Consider the following 17,929-nt stretch of genomic DNA (forward strand, 5'->3'; position numbering starts at 1 on the left):
TCTATGATTCATGAAAAAAGGTAGCTAGGGAGAGATTTGAGGATGTGGGATTCATTTCATGGGGAATGATTATCAGAAAGTATACATTTGTCAAGGAGAGGAGGAAATTCTACTTCTAGCTAGATTGTGGAAAGGATTTATTTCACAACTAATATTTCATGAACTTAAAAGTATGCTAAATTTTTGTATTAGTTTATAGTTAAATAAGGTATGAACTCATATTAAAGTTTAAAATATAGATTTTATTTTTTTAAATAATTATTTAAAAAAATAATGTAATATTTTTCTGTATAAATTATTTTGTTCATTATTCTATTTAAATAATACAACCAATAATATGAGTTCCGATAGAATTGTACATTTGAGTTAGGTGATTTTGTTTGCTTTGCAACTCAAAGAATTTATATTGCTAGCTGGTCTTAAATAGGAAAAAAAAAAAAAACTCATCTAAATTGTCAAAATCTATTGGATATTTTAATAGTAACAAATTCTTACAAATTGGGTTACTATATTTATTTTATATGAGTAATGACGAGGGTGCCTAATCAATTTGATAAGAAGTTCCTCCTATGCCGTGTGGATTGAGACAATTGGCATGGTATTGAAATTGGAGTAATTCATGGGAGGTGGATCAACCTTGAGTTTTATTCTAATAATATGCAGGCCCAACAAAATTTTATTATAATATAACATTCATCGTAATATTTTTCTTTCATTAATATCGTGGATGGTTTTATTTGCTACAGTAGTGATGACAGTTTTGGATAGGATTTCTCATTTGAGATTATTATCCATGTCTGACATTGCTATCGGTAATTAAGTTTGTATTTTTAAAGTATTCTTCGACGATAGAGATTTTAATAAAGAAACTATTTTATTTGAAAACTATATCCATGAAATGTTGAAAAATTTAATATCTGTTTGATAATCAAATGAGAAAGTACTTTTAATATCGAAAAATGATGATAAAAGATATTGTGTAGTTTGATTATTTAAATATTTATACTATAAAAAATTATCATTACAAAATATTCTTAATTTATAAATTACTTATTCATTATTTTATTTAGATAAAAAAATAAATAATATTTTAATATTTATTATGAATATAACAATATCTTTCTAATATCATTAATTTATAATAATATCATCATAATATAATAATAGTGGTAATATTATAATATGATATTATTATATTACAATATATTATATTTTATAATATCAAAAATGTAATTATAAAGTATTGTTGATTTATAATTTTTTTATATTTTAATCTAAATAATATAGTAAATAATATAATTAATTTTTTGGATGATTGACAAATAAAAAGAATATCATAATGACAAATGGATGGTTCATGATTATAATAGTAACATGAATATTTGACTTTTTCATCCAAATACAACATGACAATAAAATTGTTTGTATATTTCACTCATAATTGCAACTTAAATATTCATTAATATTTCTTAATATCTATGCTACAAGCATAATATTCCAAATAAACAAGTGAATGACTCATAAGATGAGTTGCATTGTGATCATGCAAAACATTTATTTCATGATTTATCAATATTTGACTTTGTTTTCTCTCCTTGTTTCCTATAGTTTATGAATTTCTAAATTATAAGAAAGAGTAAATCATCTGTATCATCATACGGTTAAATTTAAAATCCTCACTTACGTGATTATGGTAATAAAAAGACACCAACTTGAATATCATGGCAATAATAAATAATTTAAATTATTATTTTTAAAAAAATATTTTCAAGACTTGGTCTCATGTTTTTTAAGTGAGTTTTTGCCACCAAAAAATAACTTTTCAAAGCATTTTAAGTAGAGAAAGACTATGATTCTCTATGCTGTATGCTATGCATTGTATAGTGTTTTATCACACTCGATGGCTCTTTCAGAAGATGGATGGCTATCAATTGCAATGCATCATGCATGACATATAAGGTTTTATTGTTTGATAGCTGTGTATCTTTGCATATGATATTTAATAGTTATCAGATATTGTACAATATTCTGCGGCACAAATTGTATACTATAAAGATGTGTGCTTGTAGAGAAAAGCTCCAAATTAGAGCTTTTTTGGTAGAAATTTTCAGCTTATGGAAGTTTCAGAAAATTACTTCAGAATTTTTACTAAATACTTCAAAACCATCTAAAAGAGCTTTCTAGCCCTCTAAAAAGTATTTTTTGGCCCTCCAACAACAATACAAAATGAGTTTAATAGTAAAATTTGAGTAACTTTTCTACTAACATAGAAATAGAGCTCACAAAGATTTGGTCTATAAAATAGAAAACATAAGAAAATCATCTAATTTGACAATCATAGTTTGTTTAAAAACAAATTTATTGAAATAATTTTGAAGCTTGATACAATTTCTTAGAAAGAAATTCAATTTCATTGAATATCACCTTGAACACCATAAGTAGCACATAGATAACTTGAAGTTCGTATTATTTAGAAAAAAATACATTTTAAACTCTCAAGTACGTACCAATAAGTGGCAAGTTAAACATAATTTATGTAGCATGATCATATATTGATATCCTTTTATAATGCTACCACCTAATGTGCTGGCTTCGATGATTGAAGCTTGCTCCCTTAAAATTATGAAAATTAGTGAACAATTTATAGCCTATAATTTAGGTTGCACTATCACTTATCAAAGGCAGCTCATTTTCAGAAAAATGTAATACATGAGATATGGCATTACAACGGTGCTACTTGAAGAAAAGAAATACTACAGACATCTCTTTCATGCACATGAAAAGCTATCTTTACCCTGTGGTATATGAGTGGATTGTTCCAACTTCTGGGAATTATTGCCAAACCCAGAAGGCTTGAGTATCTATTTCCTACGTATTTGTGGACCTGAGGACATTCCACGTGCACTTGCTGGACACCTTAAAGCATTTTTCCCTCTACTACCGTCTAAATCACCCCTATATCTATCTAATTTGATCATATTGAAAAAAAAGGAATGAGTACCCCTATCCTTTTCGGGTCAATAAAGGATTAGTACGTAAAACACACACAGGGAGAGACAGGGGAGTGGGGCGGTAGCACTCTTTCCTCATATATCCTAAGCAGTACATCCCCCGTGCCCAAATTCATTGAACGGCTATATTGATCTGACTCACGTGCTGCAGGCATGTACGGTGCGAATGCATGACAATGGTCCCATTGACATGTTGTCATGCAATGCTCACAGCAAAAGAAGGGTGAAAATATGCAATAATAGGCTTTCATCCCAGTCGAGACGTGAGGGTGTGAGGACGTTTTTGTTGTCCGAAGATCTCGATGCGCCATCTGATCCAGATGTACAGACCGGTGAGGATTAAGAAGATCAAGATCGTTTGAATTTGGAAAGTGACCGTTCATTTTAAAATGAGACTTTCTCTTTGAAAACTCGTGTGAAACCGGCTATTGACTTGCAACTTGCTCAGAGAGAAAGGCATGAAGATTCTGATCTTCTGTCCAACCTATGAGTTTGAGGAGGAGACCATTGAGTCCGCCATTTTAAGCTATTCGAGGCGAGATTGATTTGAAGACAGACAGATATCTATTCTTGAGAGTCGAGTAGTGACCATTGGTTGGAATCTTTCTTGAGCAAAATCCGTCAGTGCATAACTGAGGGGAAGTCCTCATACGGGAGTCGAATGCTGTACATAGCCTATCAGATCTGACTCTCTAGAAACTCCTTGATCTTCGATGGTGAGGTGGTTCCCACGCAGCAGGTTCTGGAGAGAGCTTTTTGTCTCGCTGTGGAGTACCTTCAGTTTGATACTGCTATATGTTCTCTCGATTAGCCCGAGCTCTGGGACTCCTTTGCTGCACCAGCAGCGATCTGACGAGCTTTATTCAGATCCTGGGAGCCTCCTCCTTCTGGATGTGTGAAGGTGAATTTTGATGGCAATGTTAGGGATGGTAGAGACGGAGCTAGTTTTGTTATTCATGCCCTGATGCTCGACTCTTAGTGACTGGAGGATCCTACCTTTTCGAGCCTTCCGTTCTCGATGCGGAGCTTCATGCAGCATGGACTGGCATCACTTTTGCTGTATGGAGTTTCAAACGGAGAGAATCTTCATCAAGGATGATTTGCTATTGTTATCAATTGATCTAAGGCGGTCCAGACCAAATGGGGCTCATATGTTGATTCGGAACATCTGATATCCTTTCGTCATTCTGCGATGGTGTTCTTCCGATACGTCTATCGGGAACGAACGTATGACAGATAGGATGACTGTCTTTGTGGCAGAATATTCAGAAGACTGGATCTGAAGGTAGGGAGATGTCTACCTGCCAGCCCTATGAGATCTCATTACTTTGATCATTTAGATTGCTTTTGCACTAGATTGGTGTGACCGTCGGTCTCCGCCCAAAAAAAAAAAAAAAAATCAATAGGAAAGAAGAGGCAAAATATAATGAAAGATGGGGAAAGGGATATCACCATTTTATTCATTATTCATGCTCGACACGCTGATATTAGATCAGCTGGTTTTATGAGTGCCTAAGCTTACCCTTCTTACAAATATGCGTGGATATAGATTTTTTTTTCCCCATCTTTCTTATCCTTTGTAGATAAAGATCTCCCACCTCTTTCTATGCTATTTGGGATTACAAGATGACGAGGAGTTTAATGATATAAATCTTATTGTACTCTGTATCCAGATAGAACATTCTATCCATTATTTTAAGATTCTTTCTTATCTAATAAAATTTCATTAAATGATGCAATTAAGAACATCTATCAAATGCTCATTATTTACATTTACTTTCATTTTTTTAAGGTACCACAGTCCAATACATTAGATATTGGAATGATAATCTTTTTTTTCTATTATTATTTTTTGATAATAATTTTTATAAAAATATCACCTTGCTTACCTCTCAATATTTATCCTCTTAATTTAAGTATCCATATAAATCATATAAAATTCAAGCCTCTAGTCTGATTTCAAAAATATTATTCTTCAATTATTTTGTAACTGTGGAAATGACTGTTGCAACGGTCGTTTCATTCTCACAAAGCGAGTCCTTTTGCACAGTAGCAAAGCATTATTAAAATCTAGCCCTCAACCATGGTATCGTGCACACGTGTCATATTCCCATTGGCGGCATCGGCTGCATGGTGATTTGAAGATTACACAAGCAAGGAATTTTATGACGTCATCCGGTCTTAGATAAAGAGAGATATTATTACCAGTACCAGAAAAAAAAACAAAGATACTATTACAACGGCCTTATTTCATCACGGTTAGCCATTTTTAGGACGCCAGTCACTCTCTCTCTAACCCAGAGCTTTCACTCTCTCTCTCTAATTCATTCTTTCATCCTTTCTCGGTCGGCTGAGGAAAATCTAAAAAGATCGTCTCAAAACCCCCATCTTTCCTTTTCGTACCTTTTTTTTTTCCCCTTCCCCATTTTAGAATTTGCAGGCTAATTAATGTGAGCAGGGTTTCTCGCTGGACGATGGGATCCTCCGCCGCTGGCCTTGCTATTTCCGATATTCTCTCCTCCGCCTCTCAAAAATACGGAGCCCTGACCCTCCTCCGCCTCCTCCTCCTCCTCCTCTTAATCCTTCCCCTCAGCTAATCTCTCCCTTAGATCCCCCATGGTCAAAGACCTACTCGGATGCCTTGTAGAGCAATCGGGGATCGGTTAGCGGCGTCCGCGATCTCTTATAGTGCTGCTGTTTTTCGTTGTGGTTCGGTTTTGGTATGATAGATCAGGATTTGTGGCTTCTGCTTGCCTTGTGTTCGATCTTTTGCTTTAGTTGTGTGTGTATATATATAAAATATGTATAACACCATCGCCATCCCTTCCTAGAGAATTTTTGGTCTCTTAGGAAGGTGCCGATTTCTTGTCCCTTTGGTTTTTTTCCGGTGGACAATCGAGTGTTTGTTATCGACCTCTGTAACTTTTTGAGTTGTTTTTTTTAACGGATAGATCTTTGATAGAAAGGAGGAATTTTTATTGGGAAGGCTGGAGAACTGCTGGAAATTTTTTTTTGCGACTGCGAGCAGTTCCAGCCGATGGGAATAGCTGATCACCCACTTCTTGATCTGATGCAAAAGGTCAAGTCTTGGATCTTCGGCCCGTCGGGCAGTGCTTCCGAATCGTTGATGTCGGGCTGCGGCGACCACCTGATGTGTTACGAGTGCCGGGCGGGGTTTGGGGGGTCCGTTCACGGGCACCGGTGCCGGAGCTGCTGGCGGATGTTCTGCCGGACGTGCATGCAGAGTGGGGGCGGCGGTGGCTCGAGAGTGGAACAAGTGGAGCAGCAGCCCAAGTACTGCAAGTTCTGCTTTCGGGCCATTTCTGGGCACGGGGAAGTAGCAGTGGAGCGCCGGGGAGAGAAAGTTAGTAGTCCTTTGGTGTCTCCAGAGTGCATCTCTAAGTTACCTTTGTCTGGATCGATGACTAACAACAAGCTCTTTGCTGGTCTGCCGGAGCCGCAGCAGTTTTCATCTCCACGCAAACTTTGTTGCTCCACCTGCAGGTAATTCTTTCTCCTTCTATATCCATTTGAGATGAGGTTATTCTTTGTTTGGATATTGAGTAATTGGTTTTATAATTTGAAAGGAGTGATGAAGAAGAAGTGGTTGATGCATCCGGGAAGCAATTTTTGAGCCCGTTGAGTTCGTTCTCCCAAGATGTCTCTGATATAGATACCATTAGTACCAGTACTGGTAATGAGATTTACAGTTTCAAGTCGATAACTCCGAGTCCCTTAGACAGCCCTAGTAAGGCAGTTGAGCAAGGGACGTGAGTCCTATGCCGGGAAAGATTGGTCTTTTCGATCAAGATTCTCCGGGTTTCTTGCGAAAACTTGGAGGGGAGTCTGAGGATTCACTGGAACATGGTAGTAATTGCACATATGATAACCTTTCGATTTACCAGAATCAAGAAAGCCAGAAGACTCAACAGCCCTTGGATTTTGTGAATAATTGGGCTATTTGGTATCCTCCACCACCTGAAGACGAGGGGGATGATGTGGAGGCTGGTTTTTTTGAGTATGATGATGAAGACGATGAGGTTGGTGACTCAGGCAAGCTATTCGCATCTAGCAGCTTCAGTAGTGATGTGTTTCGGATAAAGGAGAAGTCTAATGAAGCCCAGAAAGAGCTTCTTAGAAATGCTGTGCATGGACATTTCAGGGCTCTTGTGTCTCAACTATTGAAAGGGGAAGGTGTTCATGTTGGGAGTGAGAATGGTGAGGAGGGCTGGCTGGAAGTGGTTTCCTCGCTGGCATGGCAAGCTGCTAATTTTATGAAACCAAATATTAGCAAAGGTGACAGCATGGATCCTGGTGACTATGTCAAGGTCAAGTGTATAGCTTCAGGAGGGCCAGTGGATAGGTATGTGTTATGGTAATTTATAATTTTTTGAAGAATTTGTTACCATCTTGTTACTTTTCATTTTCAGAAACTAACGGGAGATTATTCCATTTGCAGCACCCTTATTAAAGGAGTAGTTTGTACTAAGAATATAAAACACAAACGCATGGTCTCACAACACAAAAACCCTAGGTTGCTTCTTTTGGGAGGAGCACTGGAGTACCAGAAAGTTCAAAATAAGTTGGCATCAATAAATACTGTACTTGAACAGGTTATAACCTGACCTTGTTTATATTTTCATCTGGACTCATATCTAGTTCAGACTCTAAAGTTCCCACTGCACAGGAAATTGATCACCTGAAAATGGCTGTTGGAAAGATAGAAGCTCATCGACCGAACGTGCTTCTAGTGGAAAAAAGCGTCTCGTCATATGCTCAAGAATATCTTTTGGCAAAAGAGATATCGCTGGTGTTGAATGTCAAGAGGTCACTTTTGGAGAGAATATCACGGTGTACTGGTGCTCAGATTGTTCCATCCATTGATAATCTTGCTTCAGCAAGGTTAGGACACTGCGAAATGTTCCGGATAGAGAAAGTTTCCGAAGAATGTTCATCTGCAAATCATCCAAACAAGAAGTCTGTTAAAACTTTGATGTTTTTTGAAGGTTGTCCAAGGCGGTTAGGATGCACGGTAACCGTCAATTTCCTGCTGATGTGCTGTCATGCCTATGTTTGAAAACTTATCATCTGCTATATTCAGCTGTAGTAGTGTTATACCTTTTTATTTTTCTTTTGATAGTGTTATACCTCTTTGATGATGTTATAGCATTATAATAATTTTAACCATTATATATTATTCTAATCTAAGAGATGATATGTCTTAGACCCTACTCCATGGGTCATTATTCACTTCTAAAATTGAGGCATGAAATCTAAAGGTTTTTAACCTTGCATCATGGAAGGTGATTTGAAACAGGTTATTATATAAATCTAATCTAAAACCATAAAGATAAGGATTCTGATTTGGCTATAGTCAAACATCTAATGAGTAGTTTGTTACTATATTTCTGTGATACTTTGAATCACTAAATTAGGATGTGGGCTGCTTTGGGCTAGTAGCCAAAACATGCTTAGTTGCTTTTATGTTCTTTATAATGTTTGGATTTTTAGCAGATCTAGGAGTGTTTGGAACAAACATCTGAACTTAAAACTAAGTCTAGCGTCCAAGCCTCTGAGTACAAGAAAACAGAACTCACCCCTTCAGGAAGATGAACAGATATACAAGTCTGTATTCCAACTAAAAGCAAACAAAGATCCATAATAATGTGGCTAAACAGAGTGGAGAAGATGTAGATCCATGGCAGCTTGAAGTTAACACCTTCATCATGCTGACTGTGTCGAGTGTCAATAGTGTAGGTTACCAAACATCTCCATCATTGGTATTTCATATGAAGGTCATTCAATTTTGGAAGGCAAGTATCACTTTCCACATTCAAGTGCTACGAAACTGCTGGTGCATCCATTCTACTCTGCTCTTTACATCTCGCTTTGTAACTTTGAAACAAAAACCTATTTACCTCTTAGGTGAGGATGAAGGTGTCATGCCTCCAAATCCAAAGCAAACCATGTTTTCCTGAGATACCATTAGAATACAAGCAAACATTACGCTTCCATCATCTAAATTATGTCTATTGCAAATGGACAGGTCTTGTGCTATTGATGTAAATTACGTAACTGGTACAGTAAATATGATGGATATGACTGCTGAATGGATCCATCTGATTTTTTTTTTCCTACCTGTTTGGGAATAATGAAAAAAGGTGAAAACAAACTTGTGTGGGTATGCCTATCTTAAAACATTTAGATACAGGCATTTGGATTCTGTCTTCAGGATCAAGCAAAAAGCTGCATAAATTTGTATCCATTTTGTTTCTATGTTTAGCAAGAGCTAATTGGTAATAACTAAGACGCAGAATCATTGTTTTAGGAATAATGTTCATGTATAATATTTTAGCAGATTGATTCATATAACTTTTGGAGTCATACCTGATTATAGCTGACACTTTTATACACTTGGTAAGACCAACAAAAAATAATGGCTTTTTGTGTACTGTTTTTTGTGTTTTTTTCAATATACCTCTTGGTCACATGCCTAGTTATATGCTATCTTGCTCTTGTATATCAGAATTTCTAAATAAAACGATAATCATTATTTATTCCTGGTTTTAGCCCATAAGAACAAACCATTAATGTTAACTTATCTACTTGCAGTTTGATCAAATAACCTTATTTTAGAATGGTGATCAGGTATCTTATTGTCCAAAAACTTCACATCCTAAACTTGAGCTGAGAAACTACGAGTTGCATAAGCTCAGATCCATTAAGTTTCCCATTTCTTTAACCATAACTCTTCATTTGGCTTTATATTAGAATTAATGCCAAGTCTACATATGTTGTCTAGTCTCTATACTCTACGAATCAACTGGCCTTATACATCGTACTTTTTCCTTTATATGGCATCTTCATAAAAATACTGATGTGCCATAGACTGAACTCTCATAATAACTAAAAGCTGTTTAATGTGTGACATTTTATTTTACCATTAAATTAGTATTCTGCAAGTTTTGGCCATGTCCTCATCAACTTATGTTACTTTTTGTAGGTTCTTTTAAGGGGTACATGTCTTGAGGAATTAAAGAAGGTTAAACATGTTGTTCAGTTAGCAAGCTTTGCAGCTTATCATCTATCACTTGAGACCTCATTCCTTGCAGATGAGGGTGCAACACTCCCTAAAATTCCTTTGAAACCACCATTGACCATGACACAGAAACCTATGAATGCTCATGCCTTTGTTTCAATGGCATCTACTTCAGCTATCTCTGATATTTCCCAAACAAGTGCAGATAAGTATCAAGGAGCTGGATCAGGAATTAAGCTTGTGACAGAGTGCCTTCCTCCATCCTCAAATGTTTTGTCTCTAGGAAAGAAATGTGTGGAAATTAGATCTGAGCAAAAAGAATGCAAATTGTCATCTGATTGTATGAATTCTGGTAATTTCTTAGGCTCCTCTCCAGCATATATTCAAAATCATAGGGATTTTACAGTTGAATCAACTCCAGATATGTCTACTTGTGGTGACAAGGGTTCAATATCTGCATTCCGATGCAATGAACCAGGTGGCTCTTCAGATTTTCCAACTGATGTTGGAATTCATCAAGGTGAAATGTTTGAGAAATCAGTTATAGAAAGAAGCAAGTTAGCAAACCATAAGAATCTAAAATCTGATGATGAATATAAAATAACATATGTAGATGATGAGGTTCCAAATGAGTACTTGTCAACTCCAGAAAATCACCAAAGTATCTTGGTTTCCTTATCAAGCACTTGCATCTTAAAAGGCACAGTGTGTGAACATTCTCAGCTCTTCCGTATCAAATTCTATGGTAGTTTTGATAAGCCACTTGGAAGATATCTCCGTGATGACTTGTTTGACCAGGTAAATTCAGGTCTTAACGGACTATAATTTTGAGCCATTGATCTATTATCCTTTTTAAGATAGAATGTTTTTCCTCTTGCAATCAGACATCTTGCTGTCATATATGTAAAGAGCCAGCCGAAGCCCATGTTCAGTGTTATACTCACCAGCAAGGCAGTCTTTCAATTTTTGTTAGGCGGCTTCCTTCGATGAACTTACCTGGAGAACAAGATGGAAGGATATGGATGTGGCACCGATGCCTCAAATGTGAACTTAAGGATGGAGTACCACCTGCTGCACATAGAGTAGTCATGTCTCATGCTGCATCAGGGCTTTCATTTGGAAAATTCTTGGAGCTCAGTTTTTCAAATCATGTAACTGCTAACCGTATTGCAAGCTGTGGCCATTCTCTCCAAAGAGACTGCCTTCGGTTTTATGGGTATGTGGTCATAATATGCAAAAAATAACTGTGTTATGCAAAGCTGTTCAACTTTAGCCTTCAAGTGCAATTCATTCATTATTTTCTTTTGGCAGGATTGGGAGCATGGTTGCGTTCTTTCGCTATTCCCCTGTAGATGTTCTGTCTGTTAACTTGCCACCCTCAACTCTGGATTTCACTTGCCAGATTCAGCAAGAGTTAGTGAGAAAAGAGGCAGCTAAGGTATGCTGTTAAACTTCTTCCCTATATTATGTTCATGCCATTCAGGCATTATTGTACTATTAATATATTGTGTGATTACTTTATAGATATCCAATAAGGTGGAGTTCTTGCATGCGGAAGTGTTTGACCTGCTTCGGGGAATTGAAAATAAGATCACAACATCTGAGAATGAACCCTTGAAGGAAAGCATAGATAAGCACATAACTGAGTTGAAGAATTTACTAAAAATGGAAAGAAATGAGTATGAAGTAAGTTTCATCAGAAGTTAGTTCTTTCAGCTCTTCATTTTTTTTTTAATCTGGTGACTGAATCTTCTGATAGAGCACTTTTAAGTTCAATGCTGAATAATGATAAAAAGGTTTCTCATTTTCTTTCTTGTGTGATAACAGGTTCTGTTGCAAGCAGTTAAAACAGAGAATATTCAACTGTTCAATGCATCTGTTGATATTTTGGAGCTCAATCGTTTGAGACGTAGCCTTCTACTTAATGCTTACATGTGGGATCGTCGACTCTATTTGTTGGACTCATTGTCTAAAGCTGAAAGTTATACTGCCAAGGTTGATCCAAAACTTCCAGACATTTTCTCTCTCACCAAGCTGAAAGAATGGAAGGCTGAATTATTTTCTAAAGATGGACAGCTTGGTAACTCTCCGAAAAAATCACCACAAGGCCATTGACCTTGTTAGGAACTCCTAGGAAATCAATGTTGTCAAAGCAGCATGAGGAGTTAAGCTTGCAGGTTGTGGAGTGTAATTCAAGCAATATGGTTGAAATGGACCTTTCAATTGAGTCTATTGAGGGTTATGTGGGCCCAGCAAGTCTCAGTTTGGTTTCTGGTCAGTGTAATGGACATGATGAGAGAAAGGTAGTTGCTGAAGCTAGCATGGAGTCTTCATCTGCAGAGAACTTACCTTCACCTTCCTCCAATCTATCTGATCAAATAGATTTGGCATGGACTGGTTCAGGGCAGTTGGTGACAGATCCACCCAAAGATGGTACAGAAGCTGATTCAGTTGGATCTTCAAGTCTATTGGATTACCCATGCTGTAAGAAGGAAATGTTCCCTGTCAGGGTTTATTCATTTGATTCTGCTCTAAAATTCAGAGACAGAGTACATGGTGGATTGTCTCCTTCGTCATTGCAATTGACTTCATTTAGATCATTTGATGCTGCTGGAGATGTTGTGAGCACATTTAAGGATCGGATTCTGAACATGAGAAGAGCCTATTCTCAAAGGTCTCACAGGGATATACAGAGATTAAATATTCTTCTTAGTCAGACACCCATATACATCTCATCAGCATCTCATATGGTGAGTGATGGGGCTCGGTTGCTTCTTCCTCAAACAGGTCTTAATGATGTAGTTGTTGCAGTCTATGATGATGAACCCACCAGCATAATATCCTATGCCATGACTTCCCAAGAGTATGTGGACTTCATAACATCCAGATTGGATCAGCACGACGAGTTGAATGGAAAGGAGAAAATCTGCAGTCTTCGGAATCAAATGAGCTACCATGCAGTAGCTATGAATTTTGCAGATCAAGAATCTGTTGCCCAGTACCAGTTGAATGATATCCAGTCTTGGTGCTACGGATCTGAGGAAACTCAACTCTCACGAGAGAAGCTTTCAGATCCCAAGGAATCCCATTTCAGAATTTATTTTGGTGATGAATGTTCGTTTCCTGCAGACAAGGCAAAATATTCTGTAACATGTTATTTTGCAAGACAGTTTGATGCACTTAGGAAGAAATGCTGCCCAAATGAATTGGATTATATACGTTCCCTAAGCCGCTGTAAGAGATGGAGTGCGCAAGGTGGTAAAAGCAACGTGTATTTTGCCAAGTCATTGGATGAGAGATTTATCATAAAGCAAGTCACAAAAACAGAGTTAGATTCTTTTGAAGACTTTGCTCCTGAATACTTCAAGTATGTGACCGAGTCAATAACTTCTGGAAGCCCCACTTGCCTAGCAAAAATCCTCGGTATCTATCAGGTTGTCTGTCTACTATGTTAAGAATTTTACTTCGCATGTTTGAATGATTCAAATAGAATGAAACACATCGCTCTTATGTTTATCTCTGTCTTAGGTGACTGTCAAACACTCGAAGGGTGGCCGGGAAGTAAGGATGGATTTAATGGTGATGGAGAACCTCTTCTTTAGGAGGAATATATCGAGAGTTTATGATCTCAAAGGCTCATTGCGTTCCCGTTATAACCCTGATACTTCAGGAAACAATGGAGTTTTATTAGATGTGAATTTGTTAGAGACGCTCAGCACAAAGCCCATTTTTTTAGGAAGCAATGCAAAGAGAAGATTGGAACGGGCCGTATGGAATGACACTTTTTTTCTTGCGGTATGAAATCTAACCCTGTGAATGTCATCGTTGATTATGGATGAAAGTTGTACTTCCAAAAAAGTTGGGCTTGATTTCTAAAAAATCCATCCTTTTCTTTTCCTTTTCTGAGCTTTCCTCAAGCTATATTTTGCATGCATCATGTAAACTCTGACAAGATGGATAAACGTTTCACCTTTCTCTTTACATCATTGTGAATGATTCTCACCATGAATAATGCCAATGAGAACCTGTGCCAAATATTCATTGTTAGTGATGTGAAACTACGATGGTTTACAACTGTAATTTCTCTGAAGTCTTTACAGTGTCGTAACCATAACCATTAAGTCTTATTCTTTTGTCAATTTTCTTCTCTGTCATCTGTTGCAGCACAAGTTACATTATGTGCAAATGGAAACATTCTGATATCCTGCACTTCTACATGAATTAATGCTTACTTTTCACCTTTAAAAAAAAAAAAAAATCCCCCACATATAGGCAAAACCGTAGGGAGTCCAATACTTCCCATACCATGTGAACTGATTTTCCATTTACTTCATTACCTCTTTACTTCTTTTTTTTGGGTCTACCTTGTTTGGTCACAAAAAGGTTCTCAGGCATATACTATAGTATTACAATCTTTGGAATGAGAGTCTTCCCTTAGGAGGGACATAAGATATGGAAAATGCTCATACATGTACCATATTACTGTATCGATGATTCTATTTAGCCGTGTTTACGAGCCAGTTAGTAGGCTTACTAAAAGTCAACTTATATGATGAACTGATGGCTCCAAAAGTTGCCAAAATTTCTTTAGGCGCCATGGTGGTTTCGATCCAAGCCTTAGAATCTGTGTGAAATTTAAAGGGTATATCTCAATCTGTAGATGCTCCAAACTTCTCTTTTGAAATTTGTAGAGCCCTAAGTAAAGATTCTAACAATGCATACAATACTCGACCTGTCTCAGATCGAGCAATGTACCCGACCCCGGCCCTCATATGGAAGATATGGTGGTTCGCAACTATGTGATCAGCACACAATTTGCGATTATAGTCAGTAAATCTTAGTACATTTTTGGAGAGTTTTGCCTTTGTTTATTCTGAGCCTTTTATTCCCACAAGCTTGCATTCTTAGCCTACTCTAAAAGTGTTATCTTTTCCTTTCTTTAAAATGTGTATCCAAGTCTTCTTAGGTCTTACCTCAATGCCTCCATTTTTTCCTCTGAAGATCTCAGGCATAACAGAACTCCTCGTGATGCTGTCCTTCAGTCTTTATTGCCATGCTAGTGTCATCTCAATCAGTTCAGCATCATCTTCTTGACACATTCTAAGACCTTCTCTTATATAAACTCAGGCGAACTATATTTCCTTCTTTTTCCCAATGCCTACTCTGATATTTTCATTTTTTACAATGGTTATTGTAATTATTTGGATACTTGGACTCTCTTGAGTGTCTGAGATAGTATCATATGCAACATCAACTGGGTTATTGTTATTTTGTAGAGTGTTTTTCAGGTCTAACTGACAAAAGTTGAATATGGAAAACTTGCATGAATATTGGTTTCCATTGCATCCGTTCATATGATACTTTGTACCTTTATCATTTCTAACTAAGAACTCAATTTCTTTATAAAGTATCCAAAAATCACATTCCTTTTACCTTAAATTGGTTGAAATTGTTTGTAGAACCTTGATTACCCAAATCTTTCTACTAGGAGCTGAATTTAGTAATAACCTAATTCATGTCATTAATTTATCATGGCAATCGGAGATCTCCTTTGTGGTCATTGTTCATGTATGGAAGTATTTGCAAAAAATAGGGAAACTTGTCTCACTGGCCCACTTGTTGCTGATCTTGTTCACCTTTATTGGTTTCTATATCGGTATTTTTAGAAGCTATATTATTAATCTAAACAAATGTTTAGAGCCTTCTCCTTGCTCATACTCTTCAAACTTATGTGCATAAAATGACATCAGTTTGACCTTATTAACATAAAACAATTTCTCCACCATGCATTTGCAGCGTGGGATTAGAACTAGTTAATTTAAGGTTTTATTCTCCTTCTTCCTTGTCTTTATATCATTGGTGAAGTCGCATCGAAAAATAAAGAGATGGATAACTGGCCAGAGTGATGACCTTAATGATGACTGAAATTGCAGCTGTGTTCAAACAGGCTTTAGTTATTGTCCAGATCAGGATAATTTGCAAACTGAGTTAGGTTTCTGTAATTGTTTTCTAATTAGACTAGCTTCCATTTTTTTTCCTTGTCATCTATGTTGCAATACAATATGGATACTTTTTATTGAGGTCATATCAGGTCTAATATGTGGACAATAGCCCAGTTCGGAGCTTTGGGACATTCTAGTCATTATTGGTGTTGCTTTGGTTAGAGGTCATTGCTTGGCAAGCCTAGTAATAGAGGGGATTGTTCGTTTTTGAAAATTTTAACTTAGTAATTGTAGGAAAATCATCATATTCTAGCAATCCTTCACAGAAATCTGTCTGGTGTCAATCATCAGCTTTTCTTATTCTCAATTACCAACCAGCCTGTATATCATTCCTGTCTCCATTGAAGTATGAGAGGATAAGATGATGCAAGATTCTGGTCTCATCCATCTCAAAAATTAGTGGGCATCACATTAGGGTCTCACATAACAATTTTCAGTTGACTGTTTGGATATGATAGCTATTCTGAGAGGAGGAGAAGAACGATTGCAAATTCTGAAGCTCTGATAGCTATAATTTGTAAAATATGATACATTCAACTACCATAGCTGACTGAGACAATGCCTCCTAGTTATTCGGCTGTTCCAATAATTTTCACTAAGAATGAAGACTTATGGTAATCCGCTTAACTATGACATTGTTGATATGCAACTTAACTGAATTTTTTTTTATTGAAGGTAATTTAAGTTACCAGCATGTTTTAAAAGAAAAAAAATAAATAAGTTTTTTTCATCTCATTGATATTCATGCTTTTGTTGTTTCCTTTTTTATTCCAGTCGGTGGATGTCATGGACTATTCGCTACTGGTTGGCATTGATGAGGATCGAAAGGAACTTGTTATAGGAATTATTGATTTTATGAGGCAGTATACATGGGACAAGCACCTGGAAACCTGGGTAAAGGCCTCAGGCATACTTGGTGGTCCCAAAAATGCATCACCGACGGTCATATCTCCGATGCAGTACAAGAAACGCTTCAGGAAAGCCATGTCGAAGTACTTCCTCACTGTCCCCGACCAGTGGTCCTGATGAGCCCCATTTTCAGTTGGCAGCTATTGGAGGCATCAGTTCTACAGGTAAAGAGTAGAGTACATACACGAATCAAGAAATGCAAAGGGATTATATCTTGTACCATGCATTTGATTACTTCATTCAATTGCCCCCTTTATGTCATATTTTTGGCTTTGGTAGATGGGACCAAACTCTCTTGACATCAAGCATGGGTATTGCCATGTCCAGACACCAAGTTTGTGGAGGTTGATCCCTTTACATTCTTTCATTAACTGTATGTATTGTACATTGGAGTTGCTGAGGAAACTAAACATTCATTGGTGAAAAGGTGGGGGTCATTGAAAGGGTTTGTTGCTTGACTCGGCATGTCGATTCATCGATTGTCCAATTCTTAATTCTCTCCTTTGTATTTCAACAAGTGTAGAATATTGCTAATTAGGATGGTAAAGTAAATTTGTGTATGTTAATTGACATGCAATAAACTCTGTTAATGATTGCAGTTCCTTGATTTTGATATCAGTTTTGTTTCTTTTTAATCTGCCATGCTTATAAAATTTATATTCCTTAATGACCGGCGGCATAGCTGTTAATTGCCTTGCAAGGATCTCCGGTTGCTTTATAGGTTGGACCTGTTGCCTTTGTAGCACAGGATCCGGATCGCCAAAAGGTAGCGCTGGTGCCAGCTAATGATCCGAACTAAGGCCTGTTAATCGTGAATCCAATTGTGGCACACAATGAATAAGGGCAGATTTGATTGGGGGAGTTAGATTTTGGAACGGAAATGAGAATGATCCTATTCTAACTCTTTTGGTTGGTGGGGTTTTTTTTTTTTTTTCATTTCATATGGAAATAAAAATTCCTTATTTTTT

The 17,929-nt window shown here is 36.9% G+C and overlaps 1 protein-coding gene across 1 annotated transcript; it reads left to right on the forward strand.

Moving 5' to 3' along the window:
* Positions 1 to 5,291: 5,291 nt before the first annotated feature.
* On the forward strand, positions 5,292 to 17,559 carry LOC105053208 (putative 1-phosphatidylinositol-3-phosphate 5-kinase FAB1C). The gene is given in 13 exon segments (XM_029267047.2): positions 5,292 to 6,515; positions 6,599 to 6,774; positions 6,777 to 7,374; positions 7,471 to 7,624; positions 7,699 to 8,043; positions 10,015 to 10,848; positions 10,935 to 11,266; positions 11,362 to 11,488; positions 11,575 to 11,736; positions 11,878 to 12,133; positions 12,136 to 13,484; positions 13,579 to 13,845; positions 16,827 to 17,559. Coding segments are annotated over 13 exon segments (5,319 nt in total). The 5' UTR covers positions 5,292 to 6,048; the 3' UTR covers positions 17,079 to 17,559.
* The last annotated feature ends 370 nt before the right edge of the window (positions 17,560 to 17,929 follow it).

This window comes from Elaeis guineensis, chromosome 10 (assembly GCF_000442705.2).
Source record: "Elaeis guineensis isolate ETL-2024a chromosome 10, EG11, whole genome shotgun sequence".
NCBI classification, from domain to species: domain Eukaryota; kingdom Viridiplantae; phylum Streptophyta; class Magnoliopsida; order Arecales; family Arecaceae; genus Elaeis; species Elaeis guineensis.